The 23,222-nt window shown below is 36.5% G+C and overlaps 1 protein-coding gene across 1 annotated transcript in view; it reads right to left on the reverse strand.

The window, feature by feature from the left end:
• Nucleotides 1-23,222, reverse strand: part of LOC138432777 (sodium channel protein type 2 subunit alpha) — an 89,345-nt gene that overhangs the window by 46,821 nt on the left and 19,302 nt on the right. The window contains exons 8-14 of the mRNA XM_069574304.1: nt 19,872-19,935; nt 18,207-18,348; nt 17,860-18,066; nt 15,763-16,050; nt 9,794-10,141; nt 5,379-5,511; nt 824-1,062 (exon numbers count right to left, since the gene is read on the reverse strand). Coding sequence (XP_069430405.1) covers nt 824-1,062; nt 5,379-5,511; nt 9,794-10,141; nt 15,763-16,050; nt 17,860-18,066; nt 18,207-18,348; nt 19,872-19,935 — 1,421 coding nt within the window. The remainder of the gene's footprint in view (nt 1-823; nt 1,063-5,378; nt 5,512-9,793; nt 10,142-15,762; nt 16,051-17,859; nt 18,067-18,206; nt 18,349-19,871; nt 19,936-23,222) is intronic.

Below are 23,222 nucleotides of genomic sequence, written 5' to 3' on the forward strand. Positions count from 1 at the left end.
CCTAGAAAGTGGGATTTTATGTAAACCATTTAGCACAATGCTTGGTGCAAAATAAGTGGTCAGCATATATATTGTAACTTTATCAGTTAAGACCTATCTGGTTATAATAGAACAATAATGGTTACTTCAGAGTCTAAAAATATTGTGTACCATCCTTCAGAATATATCATTTACTATCCATATAGAACCTGTTTATATGTTCATTTATCAAGGTGGGAGGTTCATGGGAACTTAATTAACCTCTTACATTGATATCAATATATGTTACCTGAATTTATTTATATTGACTTCAATTTCTTTCACTCTACCATGTAGCCACGAATGTTAGTATAGAATTTTAAGTTAAAAAATATGCAAAACTTAATTATTTATAAATTCCTAAATGTATAGGACAAATTCAAACAGAAATAATAACCTCTATATGATGTTTCTTCCCTTAAAAATCCATCTACAGGTATGAACAGATATTTTTAAATTATCTGACTTAATTTGTTTGACAAATGTAAACATGTCTGAAAGAGTCTATTCTAAATACCTGAGGAACACATCAGCATTTTACCATAGATCTATGTCCCCTGTAATTCAAAATGATCTTTTTAATGAATTTATATTTAATTCTGTCAAACTATAAATAAAATCTTTGACTCTTTTCTATTGCTTACCTGAAGCAATACAATTTGTTATAAAAAAAATAATGCTGCACTTTTGTTGCCCAAGTAAATATGGCCAATTAATTCATATTTAATTTGAGAGTGATATGTGAAATTCATTAAAGTAACCATAAACTCTTTCAATGAGTAGAGTAGCCCTCAGTGAGCCTTACCAGGTTCCCAACTGACAGCACACTGCTAAACTGCTCCGTCATGGGGTAATGCTCCATGGCCATGAAGAGGGTGTTTAAGACAATGCAGATGGTGATGGCCAGGTCAACAAAAGGGTCCATCACAACCAGGTTGACAACATGTTTCACCTTTAACCATGGCTTACAGCAGTCCCAAATCAAACACATGTTAGCAAATTTATACCAGCACGGTGGGCATTTCTGTCTGGATTCTTCAAGTTCTGGAAGAAAACAGGATACTTATGAAAACTGCTTCCTCTTTTTTAAGAAGCCTTTGGTTTAAATTGAAAGTGACTCTTAAAAAATTCTGAAGTTGTTAAAAGGCATTATAGATTAATCTGATGGTTGAGCAGGAAAGCACTGATAGACTAGCCATCATAAAAAATGTGGACAGGAAAAAAAAAATGTGGACAGGCTAGTAAACTTTACAAATGTATCTTAGTTAAACATGGTTTCCAAGATTCTATCTATAACATTAAACTATCTGATAATTATCTTCAAGGCTACCATAAATTAATGGGTAGGACTTGTGTCGAGTATACTTAAACGTCATCTATGTTCCAGATAGAGCACTTCTATTATGAAAGACTTCTCTCAGGAGAAGTCTTTAAAACCTTTATTAGTCATGATGAATTTCAGTTCCCTGGATTAGATACGTTTTTTGGGTATTCTAATGAAAGACTTTTGTCAGTATCACCAATCTTAAAAGTTTCTGGTTAAACCTAATTAGATATAGTATTATGTATTAAACTTAGCAAGACTCTTCCCCCCCCCCCACATTTCTTGATTTAACTGGACGACACAAAAGAAGAGGAAATATCCACCCTAAGAAAGTGAGATCCTCGCTGTTTCACAAAATGTGACTGATGCACTACTGGTAAAATGCAAGAGGATTTTAGATGTCACATATGTATAATCAATAAATTTTCATGAAATGCATTTATTTTAATGTGTTAAAATGAGAATCACACCAAACCTATGATAAAAGATTTCATATAAAAGCACATTTACTGAAGAAAATAGTATAACAATTTCAAAAAAGAATTTCAACTAAATAATAGGAGAGAGAAGACAGAAATGCACGGATCTGTAAGGTGATGCTCAAAATACTGAAAAAGTAAATATTGGCAAAGAATTTGGGAGAATTAGAAAGTGGGAAATTATCTACTATTTTTCTTTGGTATATTTATCTCAATCAATTATTGAGTGAGAAAAGGATGCAGATGTTGTTTTCTGCCAATATCACTCTCTATCACTTGCTCAGCCAAATGTGAGACCTGATTAGCACTGATGAGCACTAAAATTGAGGAAAAATTCTTTGTTCATCAATAGCATAACTGACTCTGGTTGGTCAATTTAGTATTCCTACTGTGGCAACTGGAATATCTCTCCAAATCTGGGACAGGAATTAAACTTTTTAAGGGAATTCATACAATGGACAAGGACTACCATAAGCAGTGATTTTTGCTTTGCTGAGAAACATTTACTACTAATTTTATAGTTTGTTACTTCACTAAAGTAAATTAATTTTCTGATTATTTTTTATAGAATTCCATTAGAATTTATTATTATTCCATAGAATTTATTATTTTTATAGAATTCCATTAGAAGGAGATTCTTCAATTGTGTCCTTAGATACTGAAATACTTTAAGTGCCCAATTTATTTCCATTTCTCTTAATATGTAACTTTGTAAACAATAAAGAATAGTTAAGTTGTAAATCAGAAGAAAAACATATAGTTTTTATGTGCTGTTTTGTAGATGCTTTTAAGACTCCCAAATAAAGTCATACTGAAGATAAAAGGACAATATAATTTACAGTAAATAACTAAAGAGAACTGAAAAAAATCTCTTTGCCTATGTACAGTCAGCATAAGTATTTTTTAAAATGCTACTTGCAATTTAGTAGATAAAGAGAAGCAAATGGAAACTGTGTGGAAAAAAATAAGAGGAAAGTTCAAACGGGAAAACACAGCCAGTGTTGCTCATCTTGACACCAGGAAAAAGTGGAGCCGAGTTGTTAAGTTCTAAAATAAAATCATTCAATTACTCATGCCAAAAAGGAAAAAGAATTATCACACTTTGAAACAAAACAAAGCACTCAGGCGAGAACTACAGCCACATCTCCATTATTCCTGGGTGGGTTATCCACACTGAGACACATTTACAACTCAGTTTAGATCTTTGCTGGTTTCCCTCAATTCCCCAGTCTTCCCCCTCACCTCCCATCATTCTTCCCAAAGATGTGACCAGGAAATATTTCCATGTGGTTTTTGCATTTTAAAAACCTGAAAAGGAAACAATTCATTTCTGTGTATCTCCTACAGTGTCATTAAGTAGGAGGCTATTCATAACCCTGGACAATGGAAACTGAGCTGTAGTTCAACAGAGGGAAAACAAAAGTTGTCAGCGTGGGTCAAGAAGCCTGGTTGAAAAAAGCAAAGGTGAACTAAAACACGATTAGACTTAGAAGAAAGGATCCCTAAATAAACAGATTATGTCAACCTAACACTTTTCCACCATTATCAGGAACCAAAAAGGACTACATTAAAGACAGTTCTAGTTGCCTGTGTGCACTATGTAGCTAACAACCAGCCTTGATTAATGCCAGATTCAAAGTGTTTAGATACAGTGAATAAAGTATGCTTTGCATTCTACACAATCAATGAAAAATAGAATGAAAACTCAGCCATGTTCCTCGCAAAAATATCAAGTGAAAATATCTGCAGATAGTAAAGCCAAACACTCAGTCTCCTGCTTCCTAAGTTATTCTTATCTCTAGGACATCATTTCACTCTAAGCAAGTCCATGAGACACATACTCACGGAGGGCGATACGGGAATGTGTGCATTCATTTTTAACTCTGTATCTTAGTGGATAAGTTCAATTTTGTGGTGGTGGCTTGATGTTTTTAAGTAACTTCTCAGGTTAATTCAAACTTGCCATCAGTAGTGCAAATTAGTGTTAATTCAAACTTGCCATCAGTAGTGCAAATTAGTGTTAATTAAGACTTACCCTGTCTCCTTGTCTACTTCTTGCTTTAGGGAGCAGACATGCTGCTGACATCGGTAGCAGAACCACTGGCAGCTTCCTCTCAGTGGTTTTGCTATGGCAAGGAGCAGAAGACCAGAGAATCTTCAAAAGATTTACCTGGAGGGACAGGGAGGAGCAAGCTACTGGCAGCTGGGGGGGAAGAGGGAGTGCAAGCTAACGCAGGCGAGGTTGGGGAAGAACGTACTGAGTTTAATATCCCATAGAAATCAGTGAAAAGATTTCTGATACTGCATTAGGACATTACGAATGTTGGGGCTGTAGTAACTGACATGGCTGTGATATATATGGCCATCTACATTGTGAGATTTTCCTGGCTGTGACTCTCAGGTTTTGGGTATTGATATTAAATATCACGGGATCTTTGCATTCAGACTGGAAAATAATTATTCCAAGAATCTATCCAGTATTAATAGAAACTGCGACTAACAGAGAAACACGCGCACATGCTTGTGTTCTCTCCTTCTCATTCTCCATCTTTCTTTTTCCTTCCACACATATACCCACACACACACTTGGGAGGGGAAGGAAAGGGAGGGTTATAAAGTGAAAGGGAGAGAAGGGCAAAGGAGGGCAAGGGAGGATGATAAAATACATTTTATATGAAAGTGTTTTCCAAGGTGAAATTGATAGTTGATGTTTGAATTCATTAACAGCACAGAAAGGGATAAACATGTGCATTAACAAAACAATGACAAAGCAACTGATAATACTAGTTATTGACTGCCTTTTACATGCCAGGAACACAGGTATCTTATGGATGAGGTCTCATTTAGTCTTTACAACAATGTTACTCTAAACATCATTATCAATACTTTACTGATGAAGAAGCAACTACAGAGCCACATATAGACACAGAGCCAATAACTGATCACAAACCAAGCTGTCCCCAAATTCTTTATTTTGGAATTATAACATCCAGACCTCTTAACAATATATTAATTACTCATATATAATCAGGAACTAAAGAGAAAGCTGAGATATTATTAAACTCTGATCAGAGAGAGAGGCAAAAGTAGTTTTACAAAATTTTGAAAACTTGGCTTCAAAGTGGTTAATATTAAACCCTAGTTTCCACTTTTTTCATTTATACTTCTGGTTAAATCAAACGAGCTTATAGCTTGAGTCTCAAGCAGTTAATACAATTCACCTGTGTTAGCATCACTATAAAAATAAACATTTATCATTACATTCCTTTTGATGTCATGCACATGACAAACTTCAACAGTTTAGGAACTTAATCTACCAAGGTTATATTCCAGGTATACCTTGAGTTTGCAGTAGCTTCCTGGAGGCTAAATGTAAAAATCTATATGAAACAACAGAATCCATGTATTGCATATAGAATTTACTTTTATTTAGTAAAAGAAATAATAGTATTGTGGTATCAATTCAGGAAGAATTTAACTCTTAGAATTTATGAAAGTTTTTTATCACCATTACCAAAGCACCACCAAGTAATTGTGCTGTAAGACTTTTGACATACCTTCCATGGTGTTGGTCAAAATACTAGCCATACTCATTGCTCTTTGCCTTGCCGTAGGATCTTCCAAAAGATCCATGGAAACATGGTAAGAACTGGACCGTCTCTTTCTTATTTCTGTTTCAGTCGTTGTGCCCTAAAAATAAAATTTCATATGAAATAACTATTATTTTTAAAGGGCAGCAAAACCCAAAGTGTTCCCGCAATAGGTGTTATTTAGCTAAATATTCACCATGCTTTGTCAGATATAAACAGCTCACTAAGACATTGCTAGAATCATCATTCTTGGGAAGGGTTTGAAAGCCCATCATATTCTCAGAATTCAGGGATGCCTGGGTTTGTGATCAAGATGGACTTTTCTAATTCCTCCAGCTTGGAGCTTTGGGCTGGAGGGATCTTGCTTCTTATAGGATAGAAACTTTTAGCATTTCAGTCAATCCTATCTAGAGCTTCAAACTGAAACATATTAGTCCTTGATTTACTCACATCTTATTAGATCTTTATATATATTCATGTGGTTTAATGAATGAAAAGAACTTTACAGGTTTCCCTAATACGCATCAGTAGTAGCTCTCCTAAAGTGTGAATTCCATATTAAAAGCCTTCTGTTTGTTACAGACAGGTACAGATACAGGACTGCACATATGATTTTGTATAGAGCAGATGGGACGAGATGACCTTTAAGCAACCCCATTTTTTACCTTCACACTTTGCCTTTCCCTGATGAGGCTAAATATTTTCAATTCTAAGAGACAACTGTTTTATTTAAAAAGCTTTGTTTCAGAGAGGGGTTATTTTTTTCTCATGAATTTTACTTTTCTTTCATAGTAAAATTAATTTTAGGGTGACCTAAATGAATGTTCATCCTCATTAATGACAATCCTATTAATGGAGTGGAAATTCTGCTTTTGACTATGTATGTATTAGAGGTAACAAGGTTAATAAAATAATGTTAATTACTGATAGCACAATAAAGTAGGTGAACAGTACTCATATTGCTATATAAATAAGGAAAATCCTCAGAGGAATAAAAGTGACTTCTTCTTTATTATTAGCACTCAGACTTGCATTAGAAATGCTTGAGTGTTGCCCCTTTTTTCTCCTGTGATTGTTAACTTCACTATCAATTGAGTGGAAACTCTGCTTTTGACTATGTATGCATTAGAGGTACACAGGTTAATAAAATAATGCTAATTACTGATAGCACAATAAAGTAGGTGAACAGTACTCATATTGCTATTTTATAAATGAGGAACATCCTTAGTGAAATAAAAGTGACTTTATATTATTGACTTCCCTAGTGGCTCAGATGGTAAAGCGTCTGCCTGCAATACGGGAGACCCAGGTTCGATCCCTGGGTTGGGACGATCTCCTGGAGAAGGAAATGGCAACCCACTCCAGTATTCTTGCCTGGAGAATCCCAGGGACGGAGGAGCCTGGTAGGCTACAGTCCATGGGGTGGCAAAGAGTCGGACACGACTGAGCCACTTCACTTCACTTCTTTATTATTAGCACTCAGAATTGCATTAGAAATGCTTGAGTCTTGCCCCTTTTTTCTTCTATGATCACTAACTTCATTGTTTAAACTCTTGAAATAGGAATAAATTTCTGCCCATATTGAAATTCTGATGAGTTTTTTTGGAATAGAAAAGAATCAATTCATTATATCATTGCTAAAAATCAAAGATCCCCTATTATGATGTCTTGCCTTAAATTAGAGTTTCAATGCCAAGGATGGGTTCTCTTGTAAGTGTAAGATAAAGTTATAAAATTTAGTTTAATTATTATTTAGTTAATTATTAAGAATGTAACATCCTATTAATGTTGCATCAGAAATGAAAATATTTTGCCTCATCAGAGAAAGTCAAAGTTTGGAGGAAAAAAATGGGGTCACTTAAAGGCCATCTGGTCCCTTCTGCTCTATACAAAATCATGTATGTTATTCGATATTTGTCTAATTTTTAGTGTTAGACTTCAAACTCTCTAATGATATTACCAAGGAAATTCTTTCTTAAATTAAATTGCTTCAATTGAATTAATGTGAAAATGCAGGATACTGTGTGCTCTGGAAGGCAGCATTTGCCCACAGCTGTTTATTTTCTGTTCTTCTTTCTCTCTGCAGTCTTGCAAAGCCACATCTTTGGTCTGCCTCTGCAGCTCCTGCTATACTATGGTGCGGTGCCCTGCCTCACAGCACTTGATTGCAACACTGAAGGATGGACACCAAGCAGCAGGAAACAGATACTAAACTAGGCTTTGTTTAAACTGCCCGAATTTACCTTCAGAGATTTCTTCCACCCTCTGTGATAGGACAGGAATGATAATTACTGATAAACACTAAATATTTTCTGATGGACTGAAATTCTCTTGCATTTATGTAAAGAAGTTGTAGATTTATTTTTGTGTTCTCAATTAACATTTATCAAGATCAGAAATACTCATACTTCATTATGTGTGAGAACCATGTGGGATGCTTGTCAAGAAAGAAGAAATCACTGATTCCTGGCCTTTTGGTCTGGGTCTGAGTAAACCTGAGTGGGCCCAGAAGTCTTCATTTCTTTCTTTAAACCGCTTTTGTGAAGTATTATCAACATGTAAAAAGCTATGTATACTTCATGCTCGCAACTTGATGAGTTTAAGGATAAGTATATACCTGTGAACCATCACCACTATCAGTTCATAAACATTTCCATCACCTTCTACAGTTTCCTTCCACCACTTTATCATTGTTGCTGTTGCTGTTTGGGTTGAGAACACAGCATAAGATCTATCTTCCTAGCAAATTTTAAGTTTACAATTCAGTATTCGTAGCTCTAGTCATTATGCCATATGGTAGATCTCCAGAACTTATTTATCTTGCATAACTGAAACGCTGGACCCTTTGGTTATCAAACTCAGAGAAGCAGAGGAGAATGGTAGCTGCCAGGGGTGGAGGGAGGGGAAAATGAAGAATCTCCATTTTAAGAAGTATCCCAGGGAATTCTGAGGCAAGTAGGCTGATGACGAAATTTATCTTGAGAAACACTGGGTAAAAATGAAAGTGTTTGTTTCCTTAATGATCTCTTCTTTTCCATTTAAGAAAATTTAAAGAAAATTAATGGGAGGTAATATTGCAATATGGATAGATTGTAGGTGCAGTACCCAGCAAATATAGGGTCAAATCCTAGCTCCATCATACATAGGCCTCAGTTTCCTCTCTGTAAAATGGAGATAATATTAATAACTATGATAAAGTATTATTGTGAGGACTAAATGAATTAATGCAAGTAAAATGTTCTGGACACTGTCTGGTACATAGGCATGATTATTTTTTAAGAGAAGTTGATATTCTTTTTGCATTTTTCCAGATTTTTCACAACAAAGTTATATTTTTATTCATAGTTTGATCTGATTCTAGGATACTTGAATATCTCTCTGGGAGAAGTGGTGGGGAGAGGCCAGGCCACAAAAGTAAAGATGATCAATGGCTGTTTCTATAATCCAAAGTAAGAAGTTCTTCTATTAGGTGACTGAAAGCTGACTCCACATGATTTTAATGTGACTGACAGAGCTCATCCAACTATAATGAGTAAAATTTTGCAAAAAAAAAAAAAATCATACAAAGAAGACTTTAATATGATTTGGTAAACTATAAAGTACAACCAAATTGCTAGAATTTTTTGTACTGGCAAATGAAATCTTAAATCTTATTTAATACCAAAGTTAAAAAGCGCTTATGTTTTACAAAGGAAATATCAATAATATATCCCAGTGTCTTGTATTTAGCTGAAACTAAATCCCACTAAGTTCCGTATGCATGATCTATGGCCATTATGTTTATTTAAAAACTCAGGACAGTAATATAAAAGTTGAAATCTGCTCTAAGTTATAACACATTACTTTACCAGGTACTTCGAGTGGCTCCTTTACCATATAAATGTACGATGGTCATTTGATTGGGTGCTAAAATGTTATAGCACCTTGACATGCCAAGAGGAAGAACGTTGTGTTGCAGAATTTAGATGCATTTAGTATACTATCTACCTCAAGTGCAAGTATCAAGTTCTCCTTTTAAAGGATCAGAAATAACAAGATGCTAAAGATGGGTATTTATATCATTTCTTGCATTTATTTTGCTTATATTAATTACAAATAATGCATGATAAATTGTTGCTGTATTTTTGGCAAGTTTGATACTGTGGTAATAACGATGGAGGGCTTCTCATTATAGTCTATGAGATCCAACCTATTTTTTAATTCATTTGTAGAAAAGTCTGAAAGGAACGATTTGACAAAATAAGTTCATAACTTGACTGAACTGACCCTTGGCCTTTGAAGAGTAGACTCACTAAAACTCATACAGGTGGAAATAGAAAGCCATTCCTGCCTGCACCAGCCACACCTCCCTTCCCAACAGCTGCAGGTTTCACTGGTCTCACCTCTGGGAGGAGCTGCCCAGCAGGAGATGTGAGGGCAGAAGGGCCCCCGACCAGGGAGACCACTCCGTTGCAGTCCACAGCGCTGTGCATCTTCCCGTTCATGGGCAGAATGGGGAGCACCCTGGAGGCACGGCTGGCCTGGCTGACGTTGCTGTGGCGCCGCTCCCCATGTCTGTGCGGCACAAACAGAGAGTCTCTTCTGCTGTCGTTGTCCTCAAAGGTGCTGTGCTCATCGTCCGCAAAATCATTCTCAGAGCCAATATCCTTGGCTCGGCCTCTGAAGCTGAAAAGGCTCGCCCTACTGTTGCGTCTTGGAGAGAACAGGGAGCCACGGATGCTCAGTAGAGACTATCAACAGCAAGGAAGGGTACAAAAACAGATGAACAGAATGAAGTGTTCTGGAAAATATGAGCCAGGACTCATCATTTCATAAAGCTGGCTTACCTAAGAAAAGGCACTGGATGGGTGTGATCAAGGGCTTATATGGTAACTGCTGGTGGCATTCTGGAACTTTCTCCTGGGTTCAGCTCTTTTATTTTGCTTTCCCTGTTTCATTTTCATCTTCTGAGCTCTGATTTTCTGTCATTTTCTTCTACTTTACCCATGACTTCAGACAGTCAGAAGTATCCCTGAAGACTGTTTAGTTTCATTTCTGGCACTCAGAACTGAAATCTTTACTAAACTCTTCTCTAGAAACTATTCTTATTTGACAATCCAATAGAGAGCAATTAAGTACACAACTACATTTAGTTCCTTTGAAGTCAAAACTACACCAGTAAGAGTGCACTAGTGACCACATGACCACACCCCAATGCAGATCTCACCACAGAGAAAAATGAAATCAATCTTGCTAGTAGGTCTGTTTAATTATAGTAACAAGGAGCAATTTCTCCCCTTCCCCTTGCATATTTTATAACAGTCCTCATAAATACTTTAAACAAATCAAACTGAAAGACTGTATGATTCATTCCCTGATTTTCACTCTTTTGTCTGTTTCAAGAAATCTGAAGAGCACCATATTTACGAAAACCTGGTTTTCACTAAGTGTCTAGTCACAATCATTTAACAATTTTCTAGATGGCTATAATGTCACTGGCATCATTCATTTTACCTTGATTCTCAAGCACAGTAGCATTGAGCACAATGAATCCTATGCTGTTTACTGCTGCTGCTGCTGCTGCAACTTCACTCTAGGGAGCACTTGTTGCTGCTTCTCCAATGTCCATTTGTCCTTTGTCTGTTGGCAGTACCCTGATTATCTTCAAGAAATGGTCTCTGGCAAGCCCATGATCCCGGTCTAGCCAATGAGTGTATTCCATGCCTCTGGCCATGGAGACGGTTTAGAAATAGGTAGAGGACTCTGAATGGTCCACTGACAGTCACCAATTTCTTTTGCAACTGAAAGGGGTGCATTTTTTATTGAGGTTGCTAAAAACCACTGACTATAAGTTCGGAGCCATGGTGGGCATCTTATCACCATATTGGAGGAATCTGTAGATGTGGAGAGATACTTAGCCCTAGTAACATGTTTTGAGCCCTTGAGTCCAGCTGTGCCTAAATCTACTCATTGATATTATTTTCATGATCTAATTCTCTTTTTTGCTTAAGCTGGCTTAAGTTGGATTTCTATGATTATTAATAGAATACCAACCCATCATTTAAGCATTACTAGTTTCATCTTTTTATCTCCAAAGGATTTAAAGCTAACTAAAATTATTATTTTGTACCTATATATATTTTATATTACCTGACTAATAAGTATTCATTTAATTTTATTTTCAGCTAAAGAATGATTTTCTCAGTGACACCTATGAACATCTATAAAATGTCTGTAATCTTTAAATACTATCTTATATTATATGATCTTAGTCATTATTTACAGAAAGAATCACATCTAAGAATACTGATCTACTCTCCCAGAAGAACTTATTTCTTCTTTTCCTACACTCATGCTTTTTCATCCTATTATCAACTTCATTAGTAAAATAATTCATTTCCTTTATTATTTCCATATGAATATTTTTAAAATCTCTCCTACACTATCCAGTTTCTTTCATGTCTCCTTTCTCTATTTACAAGGGACTTTGAATTAGATATAAGGACATAATATCTACAGAACTTATGACCTACTGGTTAGCATCACCTCAGAAAGAAAGCCAGACAATAAATGCTTGACAACAGGAAATAAAGTAGAAATTATGTATATGTACCACTCTTAGTTTATATTTTTATAGTACAAGTACTGCCTTCAATTAGTGCCAGTAGATGATTTCGAGAGAAATAAGTTTAAGTTATACAATTAGACACAATGTTTGTCAAAGTTCAAAGGTGTATGTGGCAGCTATATGAAAAATGATTGTTTTCCATGTGTTAGCCTCAACTTCCACTGCTTACATTAATTACATAAATCTATAGCAATCAATATGCAGGTCAGGAAGCAACAGTTTGAACTGGACATGGAACAACAGACCGGTTCCAAATAGGAAAAGGAGTATGTCAAGGCTGTATATTGTCATCCTGCTTATTTAACTTATATGCAGAGTACATCATGAGAAATGCTGAGCTGGAAGAAGCACAACCTGGGATCAAGATTGCCAGGAGAAATATCAATCACCTCAGATATGCAGATGACACCACCCTATGGCAGAAAGTGAAGAGGAACTAAAAAGCCTCTTGATGAAAGGGAGAGAGGAGAGTGAAAAAGTTGGCTTAAAGCTCAACATTCAGAAAACTAAGATCATGGCATCTGGTCCCATCACTTCATGACAAATAGATGGGGAAACAGTGGAAAAGGTGGCAGACTTTTTATTTTTCTGGGCCCCCAAATCACTGCAGATGGTGATTGCAGCCATGAAATTAAAAGACGCTTCCTCCTTGGAAGGACAGTTATGACCAACCTAGATAGCATATTCATAAGCAGAGACATTACTTTGCCAACAAAGGTCTGTCTAGTCAAGGCTATGGTTTTTCCAGTGGTCATGTACGGATGTGAGAGTTGGACTGTGAAGAAAGCTGAGCACCAAAGAATTGATGCTTTTGAACTGTGGTGTTGGAGAAGACTCTTGAGAGTTCCTTGGACTGCAAGGAGATCCAGCCAGTCCATTCTAAAGGAGATCAGTCCTGGGTGTTCATTGGGAGGACTGATGCTGAAGCTGAAATTCCAATACTTTGGCTACCTCATGCAAAGAGTTGACTCATTGGAAATGACTCTGATGCTGGGAGGGATTGGGGGCAGGAGGAGAAGGGGACAACAGAGAATGAGATGGCTGGATGGCATCACCGACTCAATGGACATGAGTTTGGCTGAACTCCGGGAGTTGGTGATGGACAAGGAGGCCTGGTGTGCTGTGATTCATGGGGTCACAAAGAGTTGGACATGACTGAGAGACTGAACTGAACTGAACTGAACTGATAGCAATCAAATATCCTGTTTCAAATAGAGGATGGATGGACAATAAGAAAACAATCTGCCATAATAAGTGGATCTTTGGTTTATCACAAATACAGAAGGAAATAATAACTTCAGAAGGCCAACAGTATCTTATAAAGGCTTTAAAAATAAAATATCCAGATTATCTTGAGCCGTGGTTAGAAACTGCACTCTTGAATTCCTTCTTTCCCTTATCCCACAATAAGAAGTCTTAAGAAGTCTAAAAAGTATTTCATACAATCAACCTGCTCTGAGGAAATTATAATCCAGTGGTAAAAGTATATATTATATTTTTTCATATGAAAATATCAATGGTTACCAATACAATTGCCCATCATGTCCCTATAAAACAATAGTTTTTTTAATACATTTGGGCCTTGTGCCCTTGCAAAACTTAGCAAAAGCTATGGACTCTTCAACACTGTACCCAGGCTCACTATTTTCAGTATTACTTACAGGGTCTTGCAAAGTGAAATTAGTATGACTTCAGCATCCCTCCCTATTCCCCCTCCTTTTCTCTCTCTCTCTCTCTTTGTATCGTCATTGCCCTCTCCATCGTCTTAATTAGTTGCTTGATTATTTATTTATCATATAAAAATCTTCAGTTCTATTTTTATACAAATACCACTTCAGAAACAGATATCCATTTGAGCCAGATATTACATGTTGTATAAGTCAGTCATCACCTATGATATCCAGCTAGTTAGGAAGCAGAAGTTTTAAGAAGACGGTATGGGGAAAATGTTACGTCTTTGGATAACATGTACAGAAAAAGGTGAGCTAGAACCTAACATTTTCAGACTTTACTATTCCGCCTAGAATTAGTTCCATTGGCCTCAAAATAAAGCACACTGGGGTGACTCTCTGTGGCATCTGGTATCTGGTTTTCAGTTTCAAATTTTGGTAGTTTTTCCCCAGCTAACGATTTCCTTTCTTTTCTCCCTCTCTCTTTTCCCTCTTCCCTTCCTTCAAAACAAACAATACTCTAAAAGGGAGATTTTATTTTCTTTACATTCACATTGATTGAGATTCATGTCTCTACTAACGGAATCTTAATTATTATGACAACAACATGAACAAGGGTGAGTAAATGCTGGTACTTAATTTAAAATAGGTTCGACTTCAAATTTGAATTCAACTACACTAATCCTTTCATTTAGCATATCTCATAATGTTACCTAGACTTAGAGTGAATGAGGTTGACCTATAAAAATTATATACATATTAAATATAATGTTATGTGAGACTGTGGATACAAAGAACATATATAATCCTAAATATACATATCTTTTAAATGAAATCAAATTGTAAGTTTTCTCATCAGTTTCTTAAGACTTTTTAAAAAATATTCTTTCTAGTCAGCCTAATACAGCAGAAAGTTCAAGGGTTTCAGTGTCAGGCCAACTGTGAATGCCACTTCAACCTTTAATAACTATATGACATATAGTTTAATAACTATATGACATTGGGCAATTATTTAACTTCACTGAGCTTAAAAAGAGGTGAAAACAGTCATATTCAGAGTTGTTAACATTAATTACGGTAGAAGAAGAAGAATGCCAAACACAAAACAGGCACTCAACAAATACCACCCCTCCCCTTGTCTTCACATTTGCAGACTGGGGATGAGGATGACAGTACCCCCTAGGGCTGCAGTGAGTGGCCTCAATAAGTTTATACTGTAAGAAGCAATGCACCATGTAAGTGTTAGCTATTATCAATGCTGTCAGTGTTCAAATTGTTACTGTTAATTGTATGGACATGAGTTTTTCAGTACCAAAAACCTGTAAATCTTTTGATAATTTTAAAAACAATTAATGATCCTAAATTTCAAAGTTACAGCAACTGGTGTTGGTAGATAAGCCAGAAGCATCTAGATAACATTTTCTGTACTATATAAGTCAACATATTATTTTCATTCAAGTCTCCTTGAACATGAGACACAGGTAATCAAGTGCAATTAACCACAATTGTTTATTTAGCATCATAGATCTTCCTCAGTGTGCATCTACCTAAAATTTTTGATGACACTTTTAGAAAAGATGTTGCTCTGGTTTCCCTTGAAATAAGAACACAAAGAATACATTCCTCATATGAAGTTGGCAGGTGGATGGGAACAACTGCACAGACGGTCTGAGAGAATCCACTCTTCAGTTCTAGGAAGCTGCTACTCAGAAAACTGACAGTTACTGGGTCCAGGCACCACAGCTAAGAAGGGACGGGAACCATCTGCTGATTATTCTTCAGGTGGAAAATTGCCCTGAGATGCTTACCAGTCTTTAGGGAAATCTCAAAATCACAAGTCTTCCCAAGTGCAGTGGGATCTATGCTCTAAAAATGCTTTCCTGGAATTCCAAAAAGTTGTAAAACTCACAAATTCCTTGAGATGATAACCAAAACTTATTCATCAATCATTACCATTCTGAAAGTATCGTGTCATCAAGGAGGAAGGCAGTTTTATCTCTAACCAAATTCTGGCATATTTTAAATGCATGTGTTTGCTATAACAAATGCAATTTATATAATATCATATGTTTACCTGGTGTGGAGAGGAAAACCTCTTTTCATATGTCAGCCTGCTTCCTTCTAAGGAAAACCGGAAACCTTTTCTTCTTATGCTGTCTTCAGATTCAGATTTGTGGACCCCATCTTCCTTTTCTTCTTCTCCAGACTGTTCTTTCTGTTTCTTCTTCTTCCTTCTGTTTTTCAGCTCTTTTTCACTCTTGGAGCTCAACTTTGATGCTACTGAAGAACTCTCTGAGAAAACCCCGATCCCACCAGCACCGCTGAAGTCTCTTGATTCAGCTGAAGCTGCTGCAGCTGCTGCCTAGAAGGGTCCAAGGGAAATGGCAGTTGCGCATAAACTTTGAAAACCTCTATCCATGTCACTGCTTCACTTATCTTTGGTATCATGAATATGTGATTTTAAAAAATGATTCTCCATTCTAGTATGTATTTTGGAAAACAGCTCATATACTGTCATTGTCGGGCTTCCCAGGTAGTGCTAGTCGTAAAATTCCCACCTACCAATGTAAGAGACACACAGGTTCAATCCCTGGGTTGGGAAGATCCCCTGGAGGAGGGCATGGCAACCCCCTTCAGTATTTTTGCCTGGAGAATCCTATGGACAGAGGAGCCTGGCAGGCTACAGTTCATAGAGTTGCAAAAAGACAGACATGACTGAAGCAACTTAGCACACACACACATTATCATTAAGCCAATGAAAGAATTAAAATTAAGAGAAAAGTGAAAGATGGCACATGTGACTTCAAAGAAGATCTTCAAGCTGTGTCTTCACACTACACATTCTAATTATCTAATAAAATGCACAAGACACTCAAATATCATAAAGATTTTTTCTATTATTTAAACAATGTCATAAGAAGCAAATAATTTAAGAACTAAAGGTTTCCTATTTTAACCTGATCTAGCACACTTCCACTTGACAATGACTTTTAGTGCCAGTATAAATATTTAAATTTAATTCAGTCAAGTATTTTGTTTTAATAAACCTTTTATTCTCCTTGACTTAAAATGATTATTTCACTAAGAAATGCACAATGAAAACAAGTTAGAGACTGTATATAAGAAAACCCTCGATCATGGCATCTGAGTGAATTTATAAATTACAACAGTACAATTTTTGGAAAGATAAAGTGCTCAATATTGTTGCTGCTATTCCAATATAATTTTATTTATCTGATCTTTATTACATATTAGGATACTCAGTGTTAAAAGGGAATTGTACTCTACATTCAATAAAAATGAATATAGGTGATTGGATTAACAACATTAAGTCAAGCACATATAACTAGAGAAATTATTTTGAAACTTCATAAAGTCCGAATTATAAGATTTACAGGGTAGTGGGCACAGAACGTAATGATTTAGCATGATTATGTACCAGTGTTTCCTTTACGCAGTCCACAAACTTACATTTGAATTCTTCAAATAGAAAATAAATATTAAATAGGTCTTTGTCTTTTTTTCCAGACTCTATAAAATAATCTTCTCAGTTTGACCTTGGTTTTCTGAACTTTCCCACCTCTAGTGACTCTAAAGAAGAAGCAACCAGAACTTAATTCTGCTTCTTCAGAAGATTAAGAAAATAGTTCAATTGAAGGCATGTAGGTATAACTACTTTGTGAGCTTGAGTGAATGCAGGGTCACAAGGGAGAAAAAAACTGCCAATAATCTCATTATAATTTGCCATGTTCGTATGCTATTACTATAGTTAGGTGATGTTAGCAGCTCAGTCATGTATGACTCTTTGCAACTCCATGCATTGTAGGCTGCCTGCCTCCTCCATCCACGGGATTCTCCAGGCAAGAAGACAGGAGTGGGTAGCCATTCCCTTCTTCAGCATTATCTTCTCAACCCAGGGATCAAATCCATGTCTCTGGCATTGCAGGTGGATTCTTTACAGTCTGAGCCACCAGGGAAGCCCAAGTAATCATCAAAATAAAAGAATAAGTCTCTAATTACCAAATAGGCTCCTAACGCTTATTAAACACATATGGCATGTTCCTAATGTCAGTTATCACTGCTGATTTTGTGTGTTTAAATATCTGTGCTCTTGACAGTATGGTCAGAGGATGGAGATAAACACAAAGGGGCTCTATGTTTGCTACTATACCTGAGCTTCTTCCTGTTGCTTTTTAAGCTGTTCGAGCATCTGCTGAAATTCAGCCTCTTTCTGCTCCGCCTCTTCCAGCGTTGCCTGATTCTGTTCCTCATAGGCCATGGCCACCACAGCCAGGATCAAATTTATTAGATAGAAGGAGCCCAAGAAAATGACCAGCACAAAAAATATCATGTATGTTTTCCCAGCAGCACGTAGTGTCTGTAAAAATGGAAGAGATATTTTATTAAATTTTATACAGAATGCTACAAGCATGCACTCTCAGTAAGAAAGTATTTTACAGCAGTTTTCTTGATCTCAGGAGTTCATGCTTCCCAGAAGAATCATTTCATTGTTCTCACCAGTTGATAAAGATTTTCCCAGAAGTCTTGAGTCATGAGACGAAATAAGGACAGGAAAGCCCAGCTAAAAGTGTCGAAGCTTGTGTAGCCATAGTTGGGGTTTCGACCAGCCTTCACACAGATGTATCCTTCTGGACACTGGCTGTGATTAGGTGAAAAGAAAGAGGGGACATCAGTCACTGAAAGTTGGATGGCTGGTTTTCCTGTTTTTGTGGACCCTGATGTCTATTTTATGCAACACAAGAAAAAGCAGATTGTTCTCACTTTACTCAGTGCTGAGTCCAGGACTAAGGGGACTGATTTACATAACAACAGGATCTGCTAAGTCTATTTGTGGATTTCTCTGTGATTCACGATTGCCATTATTATATTTATCATGCCTCCCTATAAGAGCAATCATATTATGATTATTATCTTCTGAGATTTGTGAAGATGAACAGAAAAATAAGTCTGCAAGGGAAAGTTTGATTTTCACTGAAGATATCTAGAGGCAGAAGTGTATTGGATCTGGAGGTAGGAAAGAGGGGTAAGAAAAAGATGGGGGGGGGGTGCATACCAAGAGGAGTGAATGAGTCTGCAGAGTGAACGTTTCACAGTATGACTTTACCGATTAAGCTGACCTGGCCTCAACATTGTGTTTGACACTCTGGGCTGTGTGATCTTGGGCAAGTTGCTGGTTTGGAACACCTTGCATGTAAGAAAAGGCTAATAACAGAACCTGCCTCCAAAGTTACAATCACTGAATAAGGCATCATATGTAAAACACTTAGTACAGTACAGAGAAGAGTTAAAATCAGTCTGTTTTACTTATCATTAAGATCTGGAAATAAACGCAGCATAATATCATATGAGCTAAATGCAAAGCTTGTTCCCATTGGGGATTCTGCTACAGGTACTAGTTACTAGTGTCCACAATAGCACCTCCCTCAGAAAGAACATCAGACTTCCATTTGTGATTCTAAAATCTCGTAAATACAGAAAGAACTATTTCTCTGAATTTTCCTCCCAGCTTTAGCTCCAGGGAAAATGCTTCTTAAAAACAAGCATTCACATAATGCCAGTTACGATAATTAAAAGTACTTATTGAATGCTGTAATAGCTATACATTCATTAATCCATTTAATTCTCACAGCCACCTTATAATTTATTCCCACTTATCCCATGGGGAAATCAGGGCAAGGAGAGGTGACATTATATGGTGAGGTTCGGGTTTGAATTTGTGTAAACTCTCCGGTCTATGCTCTTAACCACTTTGCTAAAATATGCTAAATGTGGACTCACCACAGATCAGACACTGATATTATCTTCAGATATATTTTATGCCATGGAGACCACATTAGTATATATAGAATATCACACTTATAAAAGAACATGGTTATGAATTCTATTAACTTGAGCTTTTTATGTACATGTATTGTTTTTCTTTCTATTTTCCATTGAACTAATTTGGAAGATTAGCTGTGACCTAGTATGGAAAAATAATTGCTGCATGAGTGTATGAAGGAGGTGAGAATCCACACTTATCCCAGCTATTTTGAGTCATCGTGAAGTGGAATTTATGGAGGGCTTTGAATGAGGAGCAAGTGGGGGCAGGGTGGGCAGGAAGTGGCAGGTTAAGGCCTAGGGAGCAGTGTGGACTGAGGCTCGACACAAAACAGCACTTACCCTGCATCAGAGCTGTTGCCACAAAGCAGAGCATCATTTTGCCCTTCCAAAAAATAAAAGTGACCTATTTAAAAGAGCAAAGAATAGAAAGAATTATTTTGAAGAACCTTCAAAACACTTCAGCCACTGTGTCTGGGTAATAAAGCTTACATTTTTTTAAAGCATAATAAAACTGATAAAATAATAAATATGTGTATGAAGTGAAATGAAGTGAAAGTCACTTGTGTCTGACTCTTTGCGACCCTATGGACTATACAGTCCATGGAATCCTCCAGATCAGAATACTGGAGTGGGTAGCCTTTCCCTTCTCCAGGGGATCTTCCCAACCCTGGAATCTAACCCAGGTCTCCTGCATTGCAGGTGGATTCTTTACCAGCTGAGCCACCAGGGAAGCCCAAATATGTGTATGGCTAAATGAAAATAATAACTAATACTATACAAATATCACAAACATTTTTGATTAAACAAATGTTTAGAAAATCTGTTTAAAAAGAAAATTTTTAAGATGTAACTATTATAGCATTTCTTATCAGTATTTATTGCAAATATAACTCAAATCGCTTAAGAAAGTGTTAGTCTCTTAGTCATGTCCAGCTCTTTGCAACTCCATGGACTGTGGCCCGCCAGGCTCCCCATTCATGGAATTTTCCAGGCAAGAATACTGGAGTGTTATTCCTTTCTCCAGCAGATCTTTCTAACCCAGTGATCGAACCCAGGCGAGATAATTAAAAAATAGTTGTCAAACTGATATTTTTTACTTGGCACATAAAGTGAGAGAAAGAAAAGCCTTGTTGCTTCTAAATGCTGCCATGAAATAACATTTTAGTCTACATGTTGTCAAAATGGATTCAGACATGTTTTTCCCGCCACTTTTAACTTAGGTTCTTGTGAAAAGTGGGCTTAGTTGTTTGCCCGTTCCATGATGCTATAAATAAGTGCTTTGTTTTGAGTTTTGGCTTGATTATTGTCTTTCAAGATAAACTTGTCCCTTTGGAGATAAAGATTTTCTAAGTATACCTAGTTTTTATTCTTAAGGAATACCTTATACATGATGCTAATAAGCAGTGAATATCTCAGGAAACAGACAAATGCATAAACATACATATTTACATATTCACATACAAAAACACACAGACATAAACACATTTAAACACACACACATATCCCTCACCAATTTATTTTTTAGTTTTCAGAAATACATAGAGTCTATATTCAAAGAATATCTTAATTGATTACATAGGTCAATCTGAGTCATAATTTTATGAAAAAAATTAGATCATTACCTCATAACATATATCAAAAAATAATTATAAAGATTTAGAGGCAAGTCCATTAATATAAAAATATAAAGACTTTCTATAATGTAGAATATATGAGGCTGTTTTATATGCAGAATATCTAGGTGAAAATTTGTATTATCTCTGAATCCAGAGGCATTTATAAACTTAAATATGGGGGGAAAAAGACCTCAAAATTTGATGACTTGATTGCCTAAAAATCAAAGTCATTTAGGCATCAAAACAATGAGAAGAAAAACAAACTAGAGAATACATTTGCAAAAAAAAAAAGGCAAAAGGTTAACATACTTGATAAATTATCAAATTCTTATGAATTTCCCAAAATATACTATACTTTTATAGAATGAGTAAAAATACCAACAGATAATTCACATTATATAAAAATATTAAATGCTAATGCTACTGATAAACATATTATAAATTCTACCACATTAATAATTAAAAAGAGGATATACTTTTCTCTCTACCATACAGTAACAGTTAATATTAATGGGAATTCAGTAAGATAGACACTGCTATAGGAGTTATATAGTTTGATCTCTCTAGAGCAGAATTTGAGACTATGCTTCTCTAGCCATCTTTCATGCAAAGATGGGCACATAAAACACAGAAATCGTATGGACCTAACAGAAGCAAAAGATATTAGGAAGAGGTGGCAACAATACACAGAGGAACTATACAAAAAAAAAGATCATCATGACCAGATAAGCATGATGGTGTGATCACTCATCTAGAGCCAGACATCCTGGAATGTGAAGTCAAGTGGGCCTCAGAAAGCATCACTACGAACAAAGCTAGTGGTGAACTATTTCAAATCCTAAAAGATGATGCTATTAAAGTGCTGCACTCAATATGCCAGCAAATTTGGAAAACTCAGCAGTGGCCACAGGACTGGAAGTGGTCAGTTTTCATTCCAATCCCAAAGAAAGGCAATGCCAAAGAATGTTCAAACTACCACACAATTGCACTCATCTCACACGCTAACAATGTAATGCTCAAAATTCTCTAAGCCAGGCTTCAACAGTACATGAATTGTGAACTTCCAGATTTTCAAGCTGGTTTTAGAAAAGGCAGAGGAACCAGAGATCAAATTGACAACATCCACTGGATCACTGAAAAATCAAGAGAATACCGGAAAAACATTTACTTCTGCTTTATTGACTATGCCAAAGCCTTTGACTGTGTGGATCACAACAAACTGGAAAATTTTTAAAGAGATGGGAATACCAGACCACCTGACCTGCCTCCTGAGAAATCTGTATGCAGGTCAGGAAGCAAGAGTTAGAACTGAACATGGAACTACAGACTGGTTGTTGCTGGGAAAGGAGTATGTCAGCATTGCATATTGTCACCCTGCTTATTTAACTTAATGCATAGTACATCATGCAAAATGCCAGGCTGGATGAAGCACAACCTGGAATCAAGACTGCCAGGAGAAATATCAGTAACCTCAGATATGCAGATGACACCACCCTTATGGCAGAAAGAGAAGAACTAAAGATCCTCTTGGTGAAAGGGAAAGAGGAGAGTGAAAAAGTTGGCTTTAAAATTTAAGATTCAGAAAACTAAGATCATGGCATCCGGTCCCATCACTTCATGGCAGTAGATGGGAAAACAATGGAAACAGTGACAGATTTTATTTTGAGGGGCTCCAGAATCACTGTAGATGGTGACTGCAGCCATGAAATTAAAAGACCCTTGCTCCTTGGAAGAAAAGTTATGACCAAACTAGACAGCATATTAAAAAACAGAGATATTACTTTGCCAGCAAAGGTCCATCTAGTCAAACTTATGTTTTTTCCAGTAGTCATGTATGGATGTGAGAGTTGGACTATAAAGAAAGCTGAGCACCAAAGAATTGATGCTTTCTAAGTGTGGTGTTGAAGACTCTTGAGAGCCCTTTGGACTACAAGGAGATCCAATGAATCCATCCTAAAGAAAATCAGTCCCAAATATTCCTTGGAAGGACTGATGCTGAAGCTGAAACTCCAATACTTTGGCCACCTGATGTGAAGAACTGACTCATTGGAAAAGATCCTGATGCTGGGAAAGA

The sequence above is a fragment of the Ovis canadensis genome, chromosome 2 (genome assembly GCF_042477335.2).
Source record: "Ovis canadensis isolate MfBH-ARS-UI-01 breed Bighorn chromosome 2, ARS-UI_OviCan_v2, whole genome shotgun sequence".
Taxonomy (NCBI): domain Eukaryota; kingdom Metazoa; phylum Chordata; class Mammalia; order Artiodactyla; family Bovidae; genus Ovis; species Ovis canadensis.